Source organism: Oncorhynchus nerka, linkage group LG28 (assembly GCF_034236695.1).
Source record: "Oncorhynchus nerka isolate Pitt River linkage group LG28, Oner_Uvic_2.0, whole genome shotgun sequence".
In the NCBI taxonomy this organism is placed as follows: domain Eukaryota; kingdom Metazoa; phylum Chordata; class Actinopteri; order Salmoniformes; family Salmonidae; genus Oncorhynchus; species Oncorhynchus nerka.
The window spans coordinates 62,535,903-62,560,517 of NC_088423.1; the positions used below are offsets into that span (position 1 = coordinate 62,535,903).

General features: G+C 42.7%; 1 protein-coding gene across 1 annotated transcript in view; it reads right to left on the bottom strand.

Annotated features, from left to right (window-relative positions):
• LOC115113506 (anoctamin-1-like) overlaps window positions 1–24,615 on the bottom strand; it is a 36,963-nt gene that overhangs the window by 4,256 nt on the left and 8,092 nt on the right. Inside the window, exons 5-22 of the mRNA XM_065012561.1 lie at window positions 23,300–23,354; window positions 22,840–22,891; window positions 22,600–22,655; window positions 22,465–22,506; window positions 18,859–18,923; window positions 18,542–18,676; window positions 17,490–17,650; window positions 15,545–15,627; window positions 14,079–14,150; window positions 13,052–13,126; window positions 8,959–9,160; window positions 8,617–8,728; window positions 8,365–8,422; window positions 7,863–7,963; window positions 7,543–7,685; window positions 5,422–5,574; window positions 4,812–4,864; window positions 4,491–4,675 (exon numbers count right to left, since the gene is read on the bottom strand). Of these exons, the coding sequence (XP_064868633.1) occupies window positions 4,491–4,675; window positions 4,812–4,864; window positions 5,422–5,574; window positions 7,543–7,685; window positions 7,863–7,963; window positions 8,365–8,422; window positions 8,617–8,728; window positions 8,959–9,160; window positions 13,052–13,126; window positions 14,079–14,150; window positions 15,545–15,627; window positions 17,490–17,650; window positions 18,542–18,676; window positions 18,859–18,923; window positions 22,465–22,506; window positions 22,600–22,655; window positions 22,840–22,891; window positions 23,300–23,354 (1,803 nt within the window). The remainder of the gene's footprint in view (window positions 1–4,490; window positions 4,676–4,811; window positions 4,865–5,421; window positions 5,575–7,542; window positions 7,686–7,862; window positions 7,964–8,364; window positions 8,423–8,616; window positions 8,729–8,958; window positions 9,161–13,051; window positions 13,127–14,078; window positions 14,151–15,544; window positions 15,628–17,489; window positions 17,651–18,541; window positions 18,677–18,858; window positions 18,924–22,464; window positions 22,507–22,599; window positions 22,656–22,839; window positions 22,892–23,299; window positions 23,355–24,615) is intronic.

Here is a 24,615-nt window from a genome sequence, read left to right on the forward strand (position 1 = left end):
GTGCATTCAAATTGCCATCGATTAAAATTCAATTGTGTTCCTTGTCCGTAGCTTATGCCTGCCCATACCATAACCCCACCGCCACCATGGAGCACTCTGTTCAGAATGTTGACATCAGCAAACCGCTCGCCCACACGAAGCCATACACGCGGTCTGCCATCTGCCAGGTACTGTTGAAACTGGGATTCATAATTTGTCCACTGAAGTAGGTTATGACGCCGAACTGCAGTCAAGTCAAGACCTTGGCGAGGACCAAGAGTCCGCAAATGAGCTTCCCTGAGACGGTTTCTGACAGTTTGTGTTGAATTTTTTTGGTTGTGTGAACCCTCAGTTTCACCAGCTGTCCAGGTGGCTGGTCTCAGATAATCCTGCAGGTGAAGAAGCCGGATGTGGAGGTCCTGGGCTGGCATGGTTACACATGGTCTGCAGTTGTGAGGCCGGTGGGACGTACTGCCAAATTCTCTAAAATGACAGCTTATGGTAGAGAAATGAACATTCAAATCTCTGGCAACAGCTCTGGTGGACATTCCTGCAATCAGCATGCCAATTGCACCCTTCCTCAAAACTTGAGACATCTGTGACATTGTGATTTGTGACAACAATGCACATTTTAGAGTGACCTTTTATTGTCCCCAGCACAAGGTGCACCTATTTAAGGATCATTGTGTTTAATCAGATTCTTGATATGCCACAACTGTCAGGTGGATGGATTATCTTGGCAGAGGAGGAATGCTCACTAACATGGATGTAAACACATTTTTGCACAAAATTTGAGAGAAATAAGCATTTTGTGCATATGGAAAATGTCTAGGATTTTTTATTTCAGCTCATGAAACATGGGGCCAAAACTTTACATGTTGCGTTTATATTTTTGTTCAGAGTATATAAATCATTGTGCACCGTGTTTCCTTCTCTCCTGCTTGCCCACTGCAAAGCACTGCTGAGGGAAGTAGCTCGATAGTGTGGCCAATATCATCACGCCAGTGTGACAGCTAAAACCCATTTATTGGAGTGATTTTCACCCAAAATGTACAACTACAGCATTAACATCTATATTTGGGAAGGGAAAAACAAACAATTACTCTGATTAAAACAGAATGATTCTGGACACTCTCCCAAGTCCCCACAATGCAGACAAGTTTTAAATTAGCACTGAATGTTCTAGCCACAAGCATAAACTAGCTAGCTGGGGAAGGATCATTAGGATGACTGACTGAACTGACTGAACCCAATCTGTTCGTCCCTGTTCAACTCTTACTGCGTGAAATACGTCATCAATTTTGTGAACAAGGTGTGTCTGTATATCTGCGCCCAATTCAACCTAGACCAACTGAAAGTAACAAAACATGTGGCCGTTATAGTGCCACCGTGTGGTTGATATGAATGTTCTTGAGTCTTGAGAAGGGTTGCAAAGGGAAAATATATTACTGGAAACTTGTGAAGTTTACCAGTATACAACTAGAATGTTGATTTCATTCAAGGATGATATGTCATCTATCACAAAACAGACTATTACAGGTGTCTGCAAATATCTTTGGCCCTCTGTGTGGCCTTATCACCTGTGAAATATATGAAATAATGATGATGATGATTGTTTTTATAGAACGACAAAGCTGTAAAACATTATCTAAACCATCAACTTAGTGAATATATAATAATATATATATAAACCATTGGTGTTTAATATGAGTGTTTCCCTTTTGTTATATACTTGTATATATTTTTCACTGAAGCTGGAGACTCATATTTCCCTCACTAGCTTTAAGTACCAGCTGTCAGAGCAGCTCACAGATCACTGCACCTGTACATAGCCCATCTGTAAACAGCCCATCCAACTACCTCATTCCCATACTGTATTTATTTATTTATCTTGCTCCTTTGCACCCCAGTACTTCTACTTGCACATTAATCTTCTGCACATCTACCATTCCAGTGTTTAATTGCTATATTGTAATTTACTTCGCCACCATGGCCTATTTATTGCCTTACCTCTCAAATCTTACCTCATTTGCACAAACTGTATATAGACTTTTTGTTTTCTTTTTTTGTAATGTATTATTGACTGTATGTTTTGTTAATTCCATGTGTAACTCTGTGTTGTTGTATGTGTCGAACTGCTGTGCTTTATCTTGGCCAGGTCGCAGTTGTAAATGAGAACTAGTTCTCAACTAGCCTACCTGGTTAAATAAAGTTGAAATAAATAAATAAAATTACTATGTCAATATGTACACTATATATAGAAAAGTATATGGACACTGCTTCAAATTAATGGATTCGGCTTTTTCAGCCACACCGGTTGCTGACAGGTATATAAAATCAATAGCCATCCAATCTTCATAGACAAGCATTGGCAGTAGAATGGCCTTACTGAAGAGCTCAGTGACTTTCAAAATGGCACCGTCATAAGATGCCACCTTTCGAAAAAGTCAGTTCGTCAAATTTATGCCCTGCTAGAGCTGCACCGGTCAAATGTCAGTGGCGTTATTGTGAAGTGAAAACGTCTAGGAGCAACAACCGCCGAGTGCTGAAAATCGTCTGTCCTCAGTTGCAACACTCACTACCGAGTTCCAAACTGCCTCTGAAAGCAATGCAGCACAAGAACTGTTCATCAGAGCTTCTGGGTTTCCATGGCCGAGCAGCCGCATACAAGCCTAAGATCACTATGTGCAATGCCAAGCGTCGGCTGAAAGTGTGTAAAGCTCGCTGTCATTGTACTCTGGAGCAGTGGAAACGCGTTCTCTGGAGTGATGAATCACGCTTCACTGTCTGGTAGTCTGACGGATGAATCTGGGTTTGGCAGATGCCAGGAGAACGCTACCTGCCCGGATGCATAGTGCCAACTGTACAGTTTGGGGGAGGTGGTATAATGGTCTGGGGCTGTTTTCCATGGTTAGGGATAGGCCCCTTAGTTCCAGGGAAGGGAAATCTTAACACAACAGAGCATAAAATGAATTTCTATACGATTCTGTGCTTCCAACTTTGTGGCAACAGTTTGGGGAAGGTCCTTTCATGTTTCAGCATGACAATTCCCCCGTACACAAAGTGCGGTCCATACAGAAATGGTTTGTCGAGATCGGTGTGGAAGAACTTGACTGGCCTGCCCGAGCCCTGACCTCAACCCCCTCGAACACCTTTGGGATGAATTGGAACGGCGACTGCGAGTCAGGCCTAATCGCCCAACACCAGTGCCCGACCTCACTAATGTTCTTGTGGCTGAATGGAAGCAAGTGCCCGCAGCAATGTTCCAACATCTATTGGAAAACCTTCCTGGAAGAGCGCAGGCTGTTATAGCAGCACAGGGGGGACCAACCCCATATTAATGCCCATGATCTTGGAATGAGATGTTCAACATCATCTAACTGGTAGCAGTTGTGAAAAAAGTCAGTAGTTGGAAGAGTTGTAGAGTTTACTGAAAATAATGCCATTTTTGATTAGATCCTTTTTTCATTAATTAGGCTATTTTTCTCTTGAACCATATGGACTATCTAATATAAACTCATGGACAATATGGACACAGATACACTACCGGTAAAACGTTTTAGTACACCTACTCATTCAAGGGTTTTCCTTTATTTTGACCATTTTCTACATTGTACAATAATAGTGAAGACATCAAAACTATGAAATAACACATATGGAATCATGTAGCAACCAAAAAAGTGTTAAACAAATCACAATACATTTTATATTTGAGATTCTTCAAATAGCCACCCTTTGCCTTGATGACATCTTCGCACACTCTTTTGATTTTGATTTGTTTAACAATTTTTTGGTTATTACATGTTATTTCATAGTTTTGATGTCGTCACTATTATTTTTCAATATAGAAAATATAAAAAATAAAGAAAAACCCTTGAAAGAGTAGGTGTTCTAAAACTTTTGACCAATAGTGTATAAAAAAAGACAAAAGTTACCATAGATTGTCATAGATTCTGTTAATTGCCCAAATTATTGAAGACTCCGTTTACTTTGGTAAATTACCGTTAGCTTTAGTCAATAGCGGCCATATTGTTTTAATTACTAGTCTGGAACATATTACGTTGAGCCCTTTCGTGCAAGTTTTGTGCAGATCAATCATTCGGTGCTAGAGGAGTAGCGTTTTTTATGTTTTTCACAACATTCAAAATGGTGGACAATCCATCATGGTGGACCTTATGGATCGCTGAGGCAAATATTTTACTTGTGAGGAGAGGGACCTACAGTATGTAGCGAATTTCATGACATTATGCCAAACAGAGTGAGGAGCGTGACCTTTCAAAGTTGTCATTTTCAATCGCTTGTTATGGCACTACCATCTGGCCAACTACTGTCATTTTGTAAATGTCGGACCTCTATGGCAAGACATCATTCACCCAAGTTTCGTCAAAATCGGTCCAGTGATGTCTGAGATATACCGTGTGACGTACGCACGTACACACACGTGGACGGACAGATTCATAGTCCCCTTCCTGATTTCATCGAGGGGGACCATAATATTTTGAATGTCTTACCTGCATATCTGCACTTCATACCCCAGGTGCATTGGCTGCAGAGGGGCAGTGCCAGGCTGGAAGTCACTGACGTTGAAGTAGGACAGAGTGTGGTTGACAAAGCCGTGCATGGAGCCATCAGGGCTGTACATGTACTGGTAGACTAGTCGAGGGATGAAGTCGGACGTAAAGGAAATCACAAACGCCTGGAGAGAGCAGACAGAGGAGAGAGGTGTGATGACCAAAATGATCTTCAAATGTCAACATTGTATAATCTTGACGACAGACCTGGAAATAATGAGCACTTTAAATGTTTTTATTAATGTGAAGATATGTACTTACATTGACAATGACTGCTACTTTGCTGAGCCCTCTCAGAAGATTATACCAGATGCCTGAGAGAAGAAATAAGATATGGAGATTTGCCCGAAACACCAATAACTGGGTAGACAAGGGGGCTTTATATGTACCTACTTTACTTAAACATGGTAGATGCAATGGTTTATTAATTGGTTGAAAAAAATGTATTTTGGTCAACCCATAAATGTGCACCACCAGAAAAACATTGGCAAAAATAAATGTGTATCCCATTGATAGTCACTGAATGGATATAATGATAAGGTGTTTTAACGATCATTAGATTTTACTAGATTATTGTAGTATAAAACTGTATCGCATTCAAACCAAATAGCCACAGTATTTGGTCAAAGTCAGAGACTGACTCAATGATGTAATCACACAAACATGACCAAAACATTTGTGAGGGACCTGTGTTTTCAGATGGGAAATTCCTGCTACCTATTTCAATTTGGTATCTATCATGTAGGGCCAATTCTGGGAATCTCCAATTAAGTCAAATTCAATTTGAAAAGTGGAAGAAATTAGGTCAAAATTTCCCTTTATTATAACATCAATAGACCAGTGCTGTTAAAGTGTGGAGATGGAAACCTACCAATGTCTTTTGCTCTGGCTGCGATGGGCCTCCTGACCTCTGTCACAAACTTCTTAGCATCAAGACGGATCTCGATGATGTTGTTGAGCAGAGCAAAGAGTGGTGCCAAGGGAAAGGAGGCCACAAACAGGGTCACCATGCCAAACTGGATGACTGCGAGTTAAAAAACAAAACAGATATATTCAAATGGACATTATGACCACAAGGAAATCAACACAAAGCATGCTGGGTAGATTAAGTCTCAAATTAGATAACTGGAGCACAAGTATAGAGGGAAGTGGAAAGAGGAGCACAAGCCGTTAATAATCTACTTCTAATACCGTACTACGCAATATATGCGCTTCCATTTTTTCCCCATTTGAAATACACAGTACACACTACAAGGAGAACACATGAGAGATGAACATGTTTAAGCAAAAAGTAATGAGATGGTGGAATGAGGGCTTGCCATGTTTCTGCACTTGCTTTCGGATGGCCACAGTCAGAAACTTTACTGAAATGTACTGGGTAAAACTTCCAGAGATCCAATCAAAAAAACGTTTTATTTTTTAAAATGTGCCCACTTCACACTCTGAATGGGTTCAAACACTCTGGCCTTTTGTGCCTGCATCCATATATTAATCCTAGCTGGTTTTCAGTTGAGTACCCTTGAAAAAGCCACTTAAACAGGCATGCCTAAAAACCTAAAGATGGACTGAATCTTTGAGTCGGTGTAGATAGGACTGCTATGCCACAACAATATGACTGTGCTTCTATAGCTGCTACCCAGAGATTTCTAGTTGATAAAGTTGTACAGTATAACTAGTAGAAATAACAACTAGACATATTGAACTAACCCTGGAATCATCACCATAACCCTTCTTTATGGCTTCTGTGTATCAGGGTATGGTCTGGTGTGCCAGGGTATGGTCATGGAACTGCATTATCAACACTTTAGTTCAAAAATACTGTGAATTAATTCCATACAGTAATTATTCATGGTTTATCCACTGCGCGGATCGTGAGAGGGAGCAGTAATATTTCTTATGACGGATATGGTGTGGGAAAAGGAAAGGGAAAGGGTATACCTAGTCAGTTTTTACAACTGAAACGTCTTCCGCATTGCCTTAATCGACCGGGGAACAATGGGTTAACTGCCTTTCTCAGGGGCATAACGACAGATTTTTTACCTTGTCAACTCAGGGATTCGATCCAGCAACCTATTGGTTACTGGCCCAACGCTCCTGGTATACAGTAAGTAATGTAGTAGTATCAGTATGTTATGGCACAGATGTACAGACGTTTGAAGTTTCCCGCCATTCTTCGTCTTACACAGTGTATTTTCAATGTACATGCTGTAGGGATTGTCCAGTTATTCAGTCTGATGCTGCAAGGAAAGAAGCCGCTGATAAAGACATCTAAGGACTAAAGTCAAAATCAGGTCAACTAAATCCACTTGTGCTGATTACGTGGGCATTATAGACAGAATGGTTCTCTGCTTCTCCACTGAGGATTATCTCATGCAGAGAATATGCATTTTTAGAGAGGGTTCCACATCGGAGGTTTTACAACTAATCAGGATCTAATACCGTGAGCGGCATGAAGTAAAATGTCTTATCGTTAAATCAAATGTCATGCTTTACGGCGTAAAGAGAAGTGGTTACTGAGGATAACATTTTCTGGCTTGCTAATTCCAGTAATCAGTGACATTTATAAAAGTTGCCAGTTTCATACAAACATGGTCGTATCGTCCCTGCCTAAAAAAAAAAAACCACAAAAAACCTGACTTCAATAGCAAGAGCTTAAAAAGATAAAAAATGATTGATAGCTAATGTACACGCTACATTAGTTGACTAATTATGTATGTTGTGCACAGTACATTAGAAGTAATTCATTGGCAGTAGTTTGTTGACCGTAAAAGGGAAAAGCCAATCAGACATGCTTATCACACCCCTAGAATGAAATAGTATATCTATGATCTCTATGATCCTTTGCACCAAATCTCTACTCACGGCACACTGCAGTAGTTAATTTTCCTCCTGTCTCATGTGATAAGGAGAATTTGGAATAGGGTGGCCTGAGGGCGGTTGATCGTCAGTAAGCTGTCAGGAGTTTTACTGGACAGACTGACATATGACTTACTCATCTCCATGTACTCTGGGCTGAGGCCCACGAAGGGACCCAAGAAGTGGTCCTTCTCATGACGCTGTAGGGTCATGTTATAGTCCTCCTGCTGCTGAGAGTCCATGTCAGACTTCCGACGCCTGATCAGCTTCTTGATTTTACTGTAGCAAGCAGAGAAAAGAAATGGTAGCAATATGAGTCTAGCCCTGAGCATATTTATTTTAGTGCTTGTGTGCTAGCGCGTGTGTGTGTGAGTGGGTGTGGTGTGTCTGAGTGGGTGTGTGATTATGTCCTAGTTTCATCCAGACAGTATGGTACCTGCTCTGTACTGTACTTACGGGATGCCGATTTCAAACAGGTTGTTCTGGATGAGCTGTTTGCCCAGCATGGTGATACAGAGCTGAATACACAGCTCCATCAGGCAACCTGCGTGGGCACACTGGCATACAGACGAGACAGCAGTCAACCCAGTCAGACACACAGATAACAGAGGTAATCTCCATCTAACAGACTGGAAGGGCTAGCCTATAATTGTTACACTTCTGCTTTCTCTGATAGGTTGGTTAGCTTTGATGTTATCTACCATGCCAATTGTCTTTAGGATAGGGCTCAAGGGCACCAGGCCTGGAACCTACACAAGTGCCCTGGGATACCTATAGAGGATCTTGCCCCTGTTACTTTGTAAATAAGGGAGGGTTATAACCATTACTGCATATGGTAATATTTCAATTGATTATCCAGCACTGAATCATGAAGCATTTGGACTTATTTTGGTCAACATTTAACGGCATTCTGGTCAATGTTTATTAAAGATAAACAAAGATGAATACAGTTGATTACCTCCTCCATCCTGTATGACCCGATAACATACACATAGTCCCCAGGACGCCCAACCATTCTGTGGACGTACAGGTTGAAAAAAGGTAACATTCATTGGCCACTATCCTTAAAGAGGTGTAAATCACAATAAAAAAAACAAATGATTAAACATAATCAGGTTTTATGGTGAAAGTGTATCAACGGCGGATATCTGCTAAGATGTTTGAGTTGTGGAGAAGCTTATTAGCCAAATAGAGTAGAAGAGAGTTCAACCTGCCCCTGAAGAAAGCCAGGTAGACGATGGGGGAGAAGGCGTTGGCAAACTTCAGAACAAAGGTCTTGATTATCAGCCTCTCCTCAAAACTCTTGTCAGTCTTTGGCACCTCTGAGAATACAAAACAAAATGAGTTTATATCACCTGATTGATACAAAATTGAAGAGGATTCAGTGATCAAGGTGGTTATAATCCAGAACTGTAGCTTTTGTAGCCGACACCGAAAAGTAGTTGAGAAAGGTAGTTATAGATAGACTGCAGGGTCTAATACACAGGGTGAGCTTTGCTAACATGGTACAGTTGTGTGATCACAGCATCCTGGTCATAGTTGAGGGACTAACCAAGAAGAGTGAGCCAGCGAGCTAAGGCACCGTAGACCTCATCCATGATGATGATAATCACCAGGTTGATGACTGCAGCGGTGCCCTTGACAGTTGCCCGGATGTTGGTGCGAGCCGTGGGATTGGAGCTCATGTGTAAGGCCGCCTTGATGGAGATTCTGTACAGGATGACCCCGAACACTACGGCAAAGGTCACACCAACCTGCAGAGGAGACAAGAGAACACAAACTTCGAGTTCATGAGCTGTTTAAGACCAGCACCACACCCTGATAAGGTATATATATTTTATCTTAATCATTTTACAAATCAACTTTTACCAGTTGAATGTAAACACAAATAAAATACATTTTTGTATTACAATGTTTCTGAAATATTGTGTTAGAATATGCAAATTATATATCTAATTAAATATGCACGTATTTGCATACCATTCAAATTCATTTTTCTGGACACTGGATGATGTCAGCCTAAATAATTTTGTTTCATTTTGTCAAGACACTCCAGGACTGGACTTGTCCAGAGCAGATTGTGGATCATATTTTTTTCAGCTTTCAATCTGTGAAATACTAAAGAATTATTACTGAATTATCACAGTGAATTATTGTAATGTTTGTTAATGAGTCAATTAATCCAATAAGGCATGGGTTGCCAACTGGAGATTTGACACGAAAATACATTTAATTCATTACAGTGCCTTCGGAAAATATTCAGATCCTTTGACTTTTCTACGTTACAGCCTTATTCTAAAATGGATTAAATAAATAAAAATCCTCAGCAATCTGCACACAATATCTCACAATGACAAAGTGAAAACAGGTTGAGAGATTTTGAAAGTATTTAGAACCTTTGCTATGAGACTAGAAATTGAGCTCAGCTGCATCCTGTTTCCATTGATCATCCTTGAGATGTTTCTACAACTTAATTGGATTCCACCTGATGAACATTTTTATTAATTGGACATGATTTGGAAAGGCACACACCTGTCTATATAAGGTCCCACAGTTGACAGTGCATGTCTGAGCAAAAACCAAGCCACGAGGTCGAAGGAATTGTCCATAGAGCTCCGAGACAGGATTGTGTCGAGGCACAGATCTGGGAAAGGGTACCAAAACATTTCTGAAGCATTGAAGGTCCCAAGAACACATTGGCCTCCATAATTCTTAAATGGAAGAAGTTTGGAACCACCAAGATTCTTCCTAGAGCTGGCAGCCCGGACAAACCGAATAATCGGGGGAAAAGGGCCTTGGTCAGGGAGGTGACCAAGAACCAGATGGTCACTCTGACAGAGCTCTAGAGTTCCTCTGTGGAGATGGGACAACCTTCCAGAAAGACAACCATTTCTGCAGCACTCCACTAATTAGGCCTATTTGGTAGAGCGGCCAGACCTCATTAAAATGCACATGACTGCCCGCTTGGAGTTTGCCAAACGGCACCTAAAGGATCTCAGACCATGAGAAACAAGATTCTTTGGTCTGATGAAGCCAAGATTCAACTCATTGGCCTGAATGCCAAGCGTCACGTCTGGAGGAAACCTGACACTATCCCTATGGTGAAGCATGGTGGTGGCAGCATCATGCTGTGGGGATGTTTTTCTGCTGCAGGGACTGGGAAACTAGTCAGGGTCAAGGCAAAGATGAACAGAGCAAAGTACAGAGATATCCTTGATGAAAACCTGCTTCAGAGAGTTCAGGACCTCAGACTGAGGCGAATGTTCACCTTCCAACAGGACAAGGACCCTAAGCACTCAGCCAAGATTAACGCAGGAGTGGCATTGGGACAAGTCTCTGAATGTCCTTGAGTGGCCCAGCCAGAGCCCGGACTTGAACCCAATCCAACATCTCTGGAAAGACCTAAAAATATCTGTGCAGCAACGCTCCCCATCCAACCTGACAGAGCTTGAGAGGATCTGTAAAGAGGAATGGGAGAAACACCCCAAATACAGGGTTCCAAGCTTGTAGCTTCATACCCAATGGACTCGAGGCTGTAATCGCTGCCTAAGGTGCTTCAACAAAGTACTGAGTAAAGGGTCTGAATACTTATGTAAATGTGATATCAGTTTTTAATTTTTAATAAATTAACACATATTTATGCCCCAGAATCTCCCATAAATGTTTAATCGGGTTGAGTTCTGGTGACTGAGACGGCCATGGCATACATCGTTTTCATGATCAACAAACCATTGTGACCACTCGTGCCCTGTGGATGAGGGAATTGTCATACTATGGGGGCATAGCTATGGTAGCCAAAATAATACATGACCCTAAGCATAATGGGATTGCTGTCACGTCCTGACCTTAGTTCCTTTTTTATGTCTCTATTTTCTTGGGGGGAGGCACACAGGGAGATTGGCAAAGTCAGGTAGGAGACCTGAGCCAACTCGCTGTGCTTACCGAGGCGAGAGAGTGACCGGGCAGGCACCGTGTTATGCAGCTCCGTGAATCGGCCGGGCTAGAGTGGGCATCGAGCCAGGAGGGATGAAGCCGGCTCAGCGCATCTGGTCTCCAATGCGTCTCCTCGGCCCGGGTGATATGGCACCAGCCATACGCACGGTGTCCCCGGTTCGCCAGCACAGCCCAGTGCGGTCTGTTCCAACCCGCCGCACTTGCCGGGCTACAGGGGGTATCCAGCCAGGACAGGTTGTGCAGGCTCGTTGCTCGACCTCCAGTGCGCCTCCACGGCCCAGTCCATTCGGTGCCCCCTCCACGCGCCAGGCCTCCTGTAGGTCTACCCAGGCTGTCTCTCCGTCTCCTCCCTCCAGGTTCTCCCTCCTGTCTGTCAGGAGCTGCCGGATCCGTCCGTCAGTCAGGAACTGCCGGAGCCCCCCGTCAGTCAGGAGCTGCCGGAGCCGCCCGTCAGTCAGGAGCTGCCGGAGCCGCCCGTCAGTCAGGAGCTGCCTGAGCCGCCCGTCAGTCAGGAGCTGCCAGAGCCGCCCATCAGTCTGGAGCTGCCAGAGCCGCCCTTCACTCCCGTCTGTCCGGCGCTGCCAAAGCCGCCCGTCTGTCCGGAGCTGCCAGAGCCGCCCGTCTGTCCGGAGCCGCCAGAGCCGCCCGTCTGTCCGGAGCTGCCAGAGCCGCCCGTCAGTCCGGAGCTGCCGGAGCCACCCGTCAGTCAGGAGCTGCCGGAGCCTCCCGTCTGTCAGGAGCTTCCAAAGCCGCCCGTCAGTCAGGAGCTGCCTGAGCCGCCCGTCAGTCAGGAGCTGCCAGAGCCGCCCGTCTGTCTGGAGCTGCCAGAGCCGCCCTTCACTCCTGTCTGTCCGGAGCTGCCAAAGCCGCCCATCTGTCCGGAGCTGCCAGAGCCGCCCGTCAGTCCGGAGCTGCCAGAGCCGCCCGTCAGTCCGGAGCCGCCAGAGCCGCCCGTCACTCCGGAGCCACCCGTCACTCCGGAGCCGCCTTTCACTCCGGCGCCACCAGAGTCTCTCTCCTATTCGGGGCCCGCGGTAAGGGTCCCCAGTCCGAGGTCGGCGGCGAGGGTCGCCACTCCAGAGTGGGCCAAGACTAAGGTGGAGTGGGGTCTACGTTTTATGTCTCTATTTTTGGTTTGGTCAGGGCGTGAGTTGGGGTGTGCATTCTATGGTTTTGTTCTATGTTCTGTATTTCTGTGTTTCGCCTGGTATGATTCCCAATCAGAGGCAGCTGTCTATCATTGTCTCTGAGAACCATACTTAGGTAGCCTGTTCCCACCTGTGTTTGTGGGTAGTTATTTTCCGTTTCAGTGTTTTCACCATACGGGAGGGACTGTTTCGGTTTTCCTTTATTCTCTTGTTCGTTTGTATTCAGTGTTCAGTTTATTAAAGGTATCATGAACACGTACCACGCTGCGCTTTGGTCTACTCCTTCTTCCACCAATGAAAATCGTTACAACTGCTTAATTAACTCAGAAATCACATCTGTGAGGAAGCATCTGCTTTCAATATATTTTGTATCCCTCATTTACTCAAGTGTTTCCACTATTCTGGCAGTTACACGTAGGCCTAATTTGTGTGTGTGTGTGTCTGCAGAAGATCTGCATTGCTTTCAATTGCTAGACTAGTGACGTCCCTGTATCTAATACCAGAGACTAACAAGCCATGTGGGCCCTGGGCACATCAACTTACCATAATAAGCATAGTGAAAAGTCCTGTCATATATGCTGGTGCACGGTCTGTACATGTCAGTTTCACTTTTTTTTCCTGAAACAGAGTAATTAATACATAATCAAGTGAGAAATAAGAACAAACATAAAGGAGCAAACAAGCAGTAGTATCTATCTGACAGCGATCGTGACCTCAGCAGTGATTGCTTACGCTGACGCAGCCATTTTCAAACAAGTCTGAGGGACTCTCGCCCCGAGCGGACTGACGTCGCTCCAATCAAGCACACATAATGGGAGCTCCCGGACACGAAACTGTGCAGTCAAATGTGTAATGTGTATTAAAAAAAGAGGGTCAGCGACATCAGACCCTGTTTCCAGAGGAGCAAGGGAAAGTAATGACCCCTTCGAGGTCTGATGAGAAAGGAGCTGACATGCCTGAGCTGCAGTTTTGCTGCTAAACAGAGAAAGCCAGACATAAACAACCACCCTGGCATGTGTTGATATCCAACATGTGCTAACGGTTGTTATGCAGCCGTACATAGAGACAGCAAAGGCTGTTCATCTTACGATAGACTGCAGAGCATCCAAGACTAATAAAAGAGTTGATAGCTATATCTGAGGGAGGGGGTATGGGTTGTGGACAACTCCAGGATACACTATATTTTACAGCCTAGGAGAAGTTGAGACGTGCATGTGGAGTACGTTGATAACTTTACAATGGCGGAGTTCACGCGAGAACAAAAAGTGGAGGCGACAAATGCCATGTGTGTTTGCGAAAGGGAAATGTCGCCCAGAGGATAGAGAGAAGGGAGAAGCAGTCTGTGTGCTTCTACTATGATGGTTCCAGTCCCCACCTCTGACACTATAAATCAAGCGCACCAGACACTTGATGCAGTAAAATAATAGACAGAGAAACACTGAACACGTGCATAATCTTCAATCGTTGATTTATTCTATGCACGGACGCATACATAGAATAAATAAATCATTGAATAATATTGATAGTGTGTTGTTGAACAGCCCACCAAGAGGCATAGGAAAAGGCTAACCTTGGGAGACATATCCTGTTTCTTCAGGGTCTTCTGCATGACTTGGATCTCATACTCAGCCCTATGGTGGCCCTGCGGGGACAGATACCCATGAATCAACATCCAGCGATATCACCTTAGCGGTATCAACACATTTTCCTCAAGATGGAGGAACTGACATCATCCAGGTCAAATGGTGTTTTTACCAGTTGTCAAGTACATAGCAACACCCACATAGAAAACTATTGTCATCTGCTAAGTGTTTCAGCTCAGTGCGGTGGGGGACACCACCAACATTTCTAGCATACAGGAGGAAATGCGTGACAGAACAATGTTAGGAGTACTGTGTCTGTTAGAGGGGATGCAGGTTTTACAAAATGGGTTTGGCATTCATGCAGTTGGAAACGTTTACTTTACCCTCATTCTGATAAGGACACCTATTAGAATACCTCTACAGGTTATATTAATTATCTTGCCTGTCTACTTAACAACCTTACCCCCATCTACCAGTAAACCTAAACAGTCATTGCAGTCATTTCATATTAAACAGAAGCAAGCCCATATCTGTGTGAGCAGACAGAAACAGAGAAGGTAAAGCAAGTGTCTTTTTTTTAAACCATCACTGACATGCAAAGAGCCAAAGGAGAACCACAGCAGTCAGCCATGAAGCACAGTTTACCAGATACCCTGGTGGTAAGGCAGGTATAAGGGAAACAATTGCTACCATCAGGAGGTGCTGCCTAGTGCCTAAATGTTAAAAAAAGATGAGGACAGGGGATGTTAAGAAGCACCTTAGTGTGTGAGTGAGTGAGTGAGTGAGTGAGTGAGTGAGTGAGTGAGTGAGTGTGTGAGTGAGGGGTGGGGGTAATAAACGTGGTACATTCAATTCTGCCTCAAGACCTAGTCAATGTTGCGGTATTGTCTTGATCTTATCTCCTATTTCTTGAGTTTTATTCGATATTTTATCTATGTTATTACTTTCATCACTACACTGTTGGGAAAGAGCTCACAACTCAGCGTTTCACTGTACTGTTTTACACCTGTTGTATCCTGTCCACGTGGCGAGTAAACTTTGAAAGTTGGTGGCCAGATCGCCATTAGGCTACTCCCACCCCTCAAAGTGGCAAATAAGGGACTGTTTGATAGGGGGTCATATAAACAATGCCTTATTCTTTTTTTTACAGGTAACATACCATGAATTCTTTCTGAAATAGATAAGAGTGTTAGAGTGAAGGAGAGTGATATAAACCTTGTTGGGGGAAGTTGGTTAATATTGAGTAACAGCATCTGCAGAGAAAGCTGCTAGAAAATGAAGTTCATAAATAAATAAAATCAATTTCAAACCTTGTGCATCTGCTTCAGGAACCACCATAATATAAAACATAAAAAACATGATTAAGAGGAGAAATCATTTTTCAATGTTTATTGTATCAGATGTTCTTGTCCAAATTGGCCAAACAGGTTCCAAAACAAGGGCATAGGCTCACCTCTTCCTCTTCAAAGCCAGTCAAATCCCAGATGTAATTTAGTCTCATTTGCCTTCTCTTCCAGTGCTCCATGAACATGGCAGCTGGGAAACAAAACACAACTCATCCTTAAAATCAGTCCCTCCAGGATTTTGCAATCAAAATTTGTTTAGCAAAATCAACAATAGCCATCTTATTATGCGTAGTCTCGGGAAACCAGACACAAGGCAACAGTGTCCAGGGTCTGGTTTCAGTGATGGACTCTTTTGGCATAGAGGACCTATGTCTCTGCGTACATCACTACTCTATCCAGGGTGGGTCCTATTCAGACGGAAAACTCTCCCAACAAATCACGAGGCAGACAAGTCAGAACGTCGTGATTCGAAACAAAAGTTTGAAGGCAAAACCTTTGCAGTGGTTTTTAGTAAAGGTAATTGATGCAAACTAGCCACTTGTGAAATGCAATCATTAAAAAGAACCTCTGATCTCCATCTTGCTGGCTACTATTTTGTGTTTTATTAAAGTGTGACGACTGACGTCGGAAAGGTTGTAGTTCCCCTATGCCCAGGGATCCCCTCCCAGGCAAACCGGCGGGCCAGGGACCCTCATCATACGTTAGCAAAAATGTAATAATATGGCAACATATTAAAATGAATAGATTTGGTAGAGTTTTTTATTATTTTGACCTCCCAACATAATTGGAAGAGAAAGTGTAAACTAGCATAGCCCATTAGCTAGAAAGGTAACTGAAAACTCCTAAGAGCAGCTGTTTAAACAAAGGTTAGCCATGTGTTGGCAAAAATACATATCCACTACCAGGAGCCAGTGGCACTAGCCACACTGTAGCCTATTCGAGGGGGGGTTAAAGTCTGTCAGATACACCAGTGAGTGTAATTTGCTCCAATGAGTTTAATTTGCTCACAATTAGCAGTTTAGCAATAAAGTTGAAATCATTAGAAAGAAGAGATTCTCCTCGTTTCTCCTGTACTTATGTAATTCAAAATTCCTTTATTCTGTTGTTGCTAGCGATACACTGGGAGAAAAATGCAGATCCCCTGCAGTACCTCCACGGATCCCTGGTTGAATACCCCTGCTACTGTATATGCCAAAATAGTCCAACATTGAAACCAGACCCTAGGTCTAGTCACTGCCTAAGGTTTGGTTTTCGAGACTATTATGCAAGAGCTTGCGAATTTGACTGCAATATTACCACATAAAACAGTCAAATAATTTCAGTTTTATTGCATTAGAACTGACAGATCCCTGCATAACAAAGAGGACTCGCAATGTCAACCAATCACGGCACATTTACCACATAACATGGTTCAAACAAGCCGCACGTCAAACTTTTTCCTTCATCAGCCTATTTGTGACAAATTGGACAAAATCATTGCATAATGCAATGAACAATATTATAATTGCCGCAGTATAATCAGGCATTTTTGCCCACAAGTTTTTTATTTTATTTTATTTTTTAAAATCACCACAAAATCCTGGAGGGACTGCTTAATGACTACAGTACGAGAAAGACAGGGCAAAGTGAATGGACCAGGGTTTAAACGTCAAAATATAGTCCAAAAGATCAACATCTCTGAAACTCAAACAGGTTATGATCTTATCTCCTCTTAATATAGGAACCTACAATCCGAACCTTTACCACAATTTTAACTCAAAAGGCCGTCTTCTAATGGCAACTGACACTGGTCTCCCGTGGCCCTGCACAGCCTGGTCTCATAGACTAGACGTAACATAGTAAATGTAAATCCAGGACACTCAAAGTAGTATTATATGTTTTGTTTGGTATGGTTACATAAGACAGATGGTTATTTTAAGTAAAAAAGAATAGTAGGTTGGCTCTGAGACCAGGTTGCCCTGCAGGACTCTGCCTGGTCCTGTGGTCTGTAGCAGATGGCATTGTTTTATTGGCAGAAGATGAGAGAGAGAGAACATGGGAGGGATGGCTCACCCCAGAGGGCCATGAAGATGGAGAAGAAGACGGTGGCTGGGTTGTCAAAGAGATGGCTGGCCCTGGCCGTGCCGCATGCGGTCTTCAGCTTCCAGTAGCTGCAAGCGCGGTCACACAGTGGGCACATGGTGATGTTGTTTCTCGGATCACAAATCTCCATGCTGCGCGTGGGAGAAGAACATTTGTAAAATGTAAAAGAGATCAGTAAAAGAGATCTAACCATAATGACCAGCATTAACTCAGTTACCAGTTTTAGAGGCTATAGAGTCCAACAGCAACGAGAAATGAACGAATGTAGTAGTGCACAAAAAAGACTAATCCTTGCATACCGCCAGTTCCCGCAAAGGTTGTTATTTATCCAATTTTGAATTTGACGGGAAAGTGTGTGCGTATCTCCACGCAAATCTCAGACCATGCGTATGCACAACTTCTAGTGGTTAATCAGCAGTATTGCAAGCAAATATTGTAATTTGGGGAAATGGAGGTGGTTGATGAACAGTAATTATAATAATGGTAGGCTAATAACAACACAGGTCTAATGATAAAATGGATGCATTTGCCGTTGGTAAGAAAATCACATCGCATTTATTTACTGCTACACAACACATATTAGGCTACCATTCCATCGCTCATTTAATAGACAGGCAGCCTATGACAGTATGGGTAGGCTACAGTATTGCTGTGCAATAGGAGCACGACATAATGGCCTATTTAATCTCAGAGCCTTATAACCAGGCAAGAGATCGAAACACAATCATGTTAAATGATAAACAAAATATTGAAAAACAACCGTGTTTGCTGTATGCAGCATTTACTTGAAATACCATTAACGCACAGACTCAAAATGAAAAGCAATAACAAAACATTACGGCATATCTGTACGAGGCAACTGTCACAACACAGTGTTTAGCAACTCTTGGGTTTTTGATAAACCCTCACTAGTGCTTCCATGCCATTAGAAATCTAAACATGTTGGTGTAGTTGTACGTGTAGTTATAAGTGACGTTGTTCGTAGTTGTGGGTTTAATTGTAGTTGTGGGAGGTCAGTGTACCTGGGAATGTCATTGTCCACAGTGGCACAGCCGTACAGGAACACTATGGCCCCCACTATGGCAGCAGGGATCAGCATCTGGGTGTAAACCCCCAGCCAGGCAAAGTACAGGCCAATCTTCTCCCCAAAGTACTTCCTGCAGGAGAGGAAGGGAAGCAGCACTGAGTACATACATCAGGAATCAATTCAGATATGGTGATTAACTAACATTAACTCAAGCACATGATATAATGCTTTGTCTGTTTGATTGCTACAATAGAGTGCAGTATGTACTCTCTGCATTGTCATGTCCTAGAATTTAGAGCAGGATTCTCTCACCTGATTAACCCAATTGGTTGGTACTTGTAGAAGACACTGTAGCTTGCCCATTCATCATACAAGATCTGACAAGACAATAATGGGTAAAACAACATCTTTAATTAAACAAAATACTTAGAGGCAAATCCGTGATGGAAAACAAAATTTAATTTAATTACTATTTAATCTAGCTTCTTATCTTACTTCCGAGACTCATTATAAAACAGAGGACAAGTCGGTTTGGGCTCATAGATGATTGAAATTCATCATGCAGATTATGCATTTAAAAAATGCTGATAGGAAACGGTCAGTCCCATCACAAAGCCCTTATGAAATATTGCATGGCCGTTACTAGTCACAGCTGCGCTGTGATCTCAATGCTATAATGGCAGCCTGAGTTTTGCCAAAGGCAAAGTACATTATGTCTGTGTGATTGAGTACATCTGTACACAGAATGTCACGACTCCCGCCGAATTTGGCGCCGCCACCGATCCCTTTTTCCTTTCGGTTAGTTTTGTCTCATTAGTTACACCTGTTCCTATTTTGTGTGTTCTTGATTCGCTTCCCTATTTAGCGTGTGGAACCCGCAACCTTTGTTGTGCGGGATTATTTTGGTGTTCACGTTTGTGTCGTTGGTGTTGTTTGTGCTCCGGACCGTGTTACCCTGTGTTTTGGGTTGGTCAGTATTTTGTGTCCTGTGTGTTTGGGCATTTACTTTTGGTGTCGGAATAAAGTGCATCTTTCCCCTGGAACTCTCTGCTCTCGGCGCCTGATTCCAATCTACACACCTAGTCAGCCGTGACACAGAATCAGTGCCATTAAGGTCCAGGGGCCGGTTGCATAAAACCCCTTAAGTTTATTTTCCCTTAAAGTTTCCTTAACTTTAGTCAGTTGCAGAACACATTTTAAAACCTCTTAAGGATCCGCCCCTTTAAAAAAAAAAGACATACCCAAATCAGGACCTGAAGCAAAGAGATGCATATTCTTGATACCATTTTAAAGTAAACACTTTGAAGTTTGTTGAAATGTTAAATTACTATAGGAGATTATAACACATTTGATCTGGTAGAAGATAATACAAAGAAAAAAACATGAATTTTTTGGTATTTTTTTGTACCATCATCTTTGAAATGCAAGAGAAAGGTCATAATGTATTATGCCAGTCCAGGGGCAATTTAGATTTTTCCCACTAGATGGCAGGAGTGTATGTGCAAAGTTATTTTTACTGATCCAATGAACCATTGCATTTCTGTTCAAAATTGTGTCTCAAGACTGCCCCAAATGTGCCTAATTGGTTTATTAATACATTTTCAAGTTCATAACTGTGCATTCTCCTCAAACAATAGCATGGTATTCTTCTACTGTAATGGCTACTGTAGATTGGTCAACACAGTAAGATTAACAAGAATTTAAGATTTCTGCCAATATCAGATATGTCTATGTTCTGGGAAATGTTCTTGTTACTTACAACCTCCTGCTAATCACATTAGCCTACATCAGCTCAACTATCCCGCAGGGGACAAACTGATTAACATGTTAAACTCTGACCCCCTCTGGTGGCATTTTCTAAATTATGCATAATAATGTATACTATTCTCATTAAGTAAAAATGGAAGAACTGTGGGATTCTGATAAAGGTGTCAGAAATAATGTTACTGGGCCTCCCGAGTGGTACAGTGGTCTAAGACAATGCTAGAGGCACTGTAGTGCTAGAGGCGTCACTACAGACCCGGGTTCCATCCCGGGATGTGTCACAACCGGCCGTGATTGGAAGTCCCATAAGGCAGCGCACAATTGGCCCAGCATCATCAGGGTTGGGGGAGGGTTTGGCCGGAGGGGCTTTCCTTGGCTCATCACGCTCTAGCGACTCCTTGTGGTGGGCCGGGAGCCTGCAGGCTGACCTTGGTCGCCAGTTGAACTGTGTTTCCTCCAACACATTGGTGCGGGTGTTAAGAAGCACGGTTTGGCGCGAGAACGCATGACTCGACCTTCGTCTCCGAGTCCATTGGGGAGTTGCAGCAATGAGACAAAATCGGAATTGGGGAGAAAAAGTGGGTAATAAACAAACAAAACAAAAAAATAATAATGTGACTACTACAGAGCCTGAGATACTAGCTAGCTAACAGGACTACTAGCTTGCTTGCTCACAAGACTAGCCAAGTTAGCCACGTTGTTGCTTGCATGCGATTGGCTATGGTCTTTGGGGTGGCACTCAGTCTGGGAGACAGTGCTGCCTGTCAAGCATCATTCTGGGCTTGAATGCCCCACGATTTCAGAAGTCCTTAGCTCAAGGTAAGGAATATTTAGCTTGCTAACATTCTAACTTAAAATCTGATAATGATCTCCAAACACAAATGAAAGCATGATGTTAGCATGAAACGTACCATCCCTTAGTGTAGCAATCAATAAAAACGCATGCGCTGATCCACTGTGGACTCTGCCGCCTCAGTCACACTGACAATCTATCATCTTTACGTCCACTCCTATTTATAGAGTTTATCTCGAGATCTTGACAAAACAACTTTTATGTCATGATCATAAGATAAATAAGTTGTGATCTCGATAACGAGGGAATTATTTTTGTCCTCTCTGGACGTTTGTACTTAAGGGAACCGCTTAAGATGTTTTATGAAACCGGGCCCAGGATCAGCATGTAGGGACAGGGTGCTGTGGTCTGCGTTGTCTGACAGGTCAAGATCATCCTTGAGCATCAAATGTTATTTAGATGACTCTTATATTGCTACTCAGAAGTCGCTAGCATGCATCTACATGAAATTATATAAGTACATTTCACTGTTGGTCTCATGTTGTACTCCTCTGCCTGTCAGACATGAGGTTTCACTAATAAAGTGCCATCGCTCTCAGGCAGGGAAATGGGCACACAGGGGTCATGCCATCAGAGTCTCACAAAAAAAAAGTGTTTTACTGAACAGTGAACTGTAGTCCCAATGGCACAGCATCAAACCGAGCTTCAGTAGGTTACCATCCTCCACCCCAATGGCCCTGTCTGTTCCCAAACTGAGCTCCCACTTTGCAAGACAAATTAGTGATGCCTGTGACTCATCATAGACCAGCGTAACACAGGACTGGAAAAACAACAAACCATGGAACAAGTCATAACAACATCACCTCTAAAATGTGATCATGCCATCATCTCAAGGACATAAGTCATTTCTGTGAGAGAGCACTCATTTTGCTCTGTGCACGGACTACAGAAGATGGGTGGGAAAAAACATACCACTGCCATAACGGCAACTTCGATATTCTTTAGAATTTCTTTGCTCTGGGCTTAAATAGCTTAGATTCGACCAGACTGGTTGTCGTACAATGCTTGAGGATGGTGGAAAGGGATTAAGCCTGTTGCCGTGGTGACACTTTCAATACAGTGTAATTATTCTCTAAGCCAAATGGGTCTTTTCCTCTCCATCGTTGCTGAGGGCTTGCGTTTAGACAGTATTTGAATTCTGTGCTTGAACCTTTTCAATATGCTCTGTCACTATCGACGGCACTTTCCTGTCCTCACAATAAAATGGTTTGTGATAATCGCTAACAGTGACACAAAATAATGGATCAGTTGGTGATTTCATTGATTGCATATTGACATGACCGATGATTTGCTTGTCTCACCTTCCTGTCATTGGCCTCCGGTCCCATGCCGTCAACATCCCCCTGCAAGACACGTAATGACACAATGAGTGTTGTCTGGTCACAGAGCGCTTGGCTTTGCATGGGTATTGATAATATGTGTAGTAATATACCCACATCGTGAAGAGGGTACGCAGCACTGTACACACCATTGCCAAGGAGACTGGTGATTCCTGTAAACGTCATTTTCAAGAGATTCCAAATTTGACTATCAAACAGAAGGCACACAATAGCAGTAATATTCTACTACAGGATACTAGTGGTGTCTAGAAAGACAAGACAGGTGTAATTTACAACCCTAAAGGAAACAAATTCATTGTAATATCCACAAGAGAGAGGGGACATGGCTCGGCTTACCCATGGTGTATTTGGCTTTAATGCATCTTGTACGTTTCAACACTTCATAAACCTAAATGGGTAAATAACATAAATGTTTAAAAATAATAATAATACTTCCGCAATGTATTAAGATGATCTCAGGTAATAATCACATCCAAATAGGGCAGAAATTCTGTCTTGTGCAATGAATTTGTTCAGAAATGGACCTCAGCTCCTGGCCATTAATGAACCACTCATAATGCATTGATGGGCAAGTTGTTTTCAAACTTCATGGCTATCTCCAAAGTCATTTTAGCTCAGTATTGATGTTTCTGTTGAGCGGTAAAGTTCTACACCATCTCCACTGGGAGCAACATCCGCTGATTGAAAAAGAATCCAATGAAAAGTAAATCACATGAACAAAACAAATGCGTTTACTTGTGGTGTGAGGTGCTTTTTATTGACTTGCCCATCATTCAAGCAGATCTATAGTACTTACTATCGAGGCCCTGGTTTTGCTGTCGAAGAAAGACTCTCTGTCTGAGAGATCAAACCTGTTAATGCAGAAGACAGAGGAGCTTTCTGTCAGTGGTTTATTTAAAGAGCCATGTACTCAACCAGGGGAAACTATGTCTGTGTTCCGTTCAGACATGTCATATCAGATTTGTAGGTACGTGGACAGCGATGTTTTTTCTTCTTTTCTGGCCAAGATGTCCCACACACGTGCTGTCATTAGTTAGACCAGACAAACAATACAAGGTGGTTACAAGGAGAATATGGTTGCAACATGTATTGGTAGCTAGGGTTAGTCAGCAGCCTGGCCTACACAGTGTTCATTGAGAGTCAGGAGCTCAAAATAGCCTGTAACCTCTATGCCCACTCTCTTGAATCAAATCCAGCTTGTTTACTAGCCTCGCTCGAAACACATTCAAACACTGTGCTTTTTACAATACATAATATTCTAACATCCAAATGCGGATGAATTATTCCTTGAACATCAGATAGGTCTCTGTTTAAAAATAATTTTGAATCGCAGAGTGGATCTCTTCCAAACAACATCTTTGTTCAGATTTTTGTATCCGTTGATTTTGGGCCTGTTGATTTTGGGCCTGTTGATTGCACCTCTACATTATTACCGTCATGGCACAGTGGGACCATTAACCATGTCAAAAATGACAAAGAGCTCGAGACTGGTGAAGACTGCGGGGGTAGAAGAACCATTTAAATTCCATTTATTTCAGCTCAGCCATATCACATTATGGGGAAACGCACCTACTGAGATGAATAATTACAGGTAGCAGCCTGTATCATTCATACATAATCACATATTCTGCACATAAAAGCATCCAGCTCACTAATTACAATCTTTAACACTAAAACTGCTGGGCCTTGTGGGACCCCCCTTCAAGCAAATGAGCAGTCATTTTGACTGTGACATTCTTACAGTGTAATTCATATTTCATATATGCCATCGCAAAAAGTATCATTTGGTTGTGTTTATGAAGGTCTAAGGTGACAGAATACTCATTATTTTATTTCAAATAGCAATTGCATTTTCATTAGTTTATGTTAGTGTAGGCTATACAGTATGTAAGGAAAATTACTTTAAAAAACACAAACATTCAGGTGTTTAGTGGAGTGCCTTTGTTACAGCTATGAAACAGAAAGCATACAGTACGTCCATTGAACACGCTAACAGCTTCCTTTTATAATTACCCCCCCCACACACACACACACACAAAAGTAGTACCCCAACCACCAAGGCGCGCAGTCAGCAAGACTCACACTCTAATGATGAAAACATCAGTAGCCTAA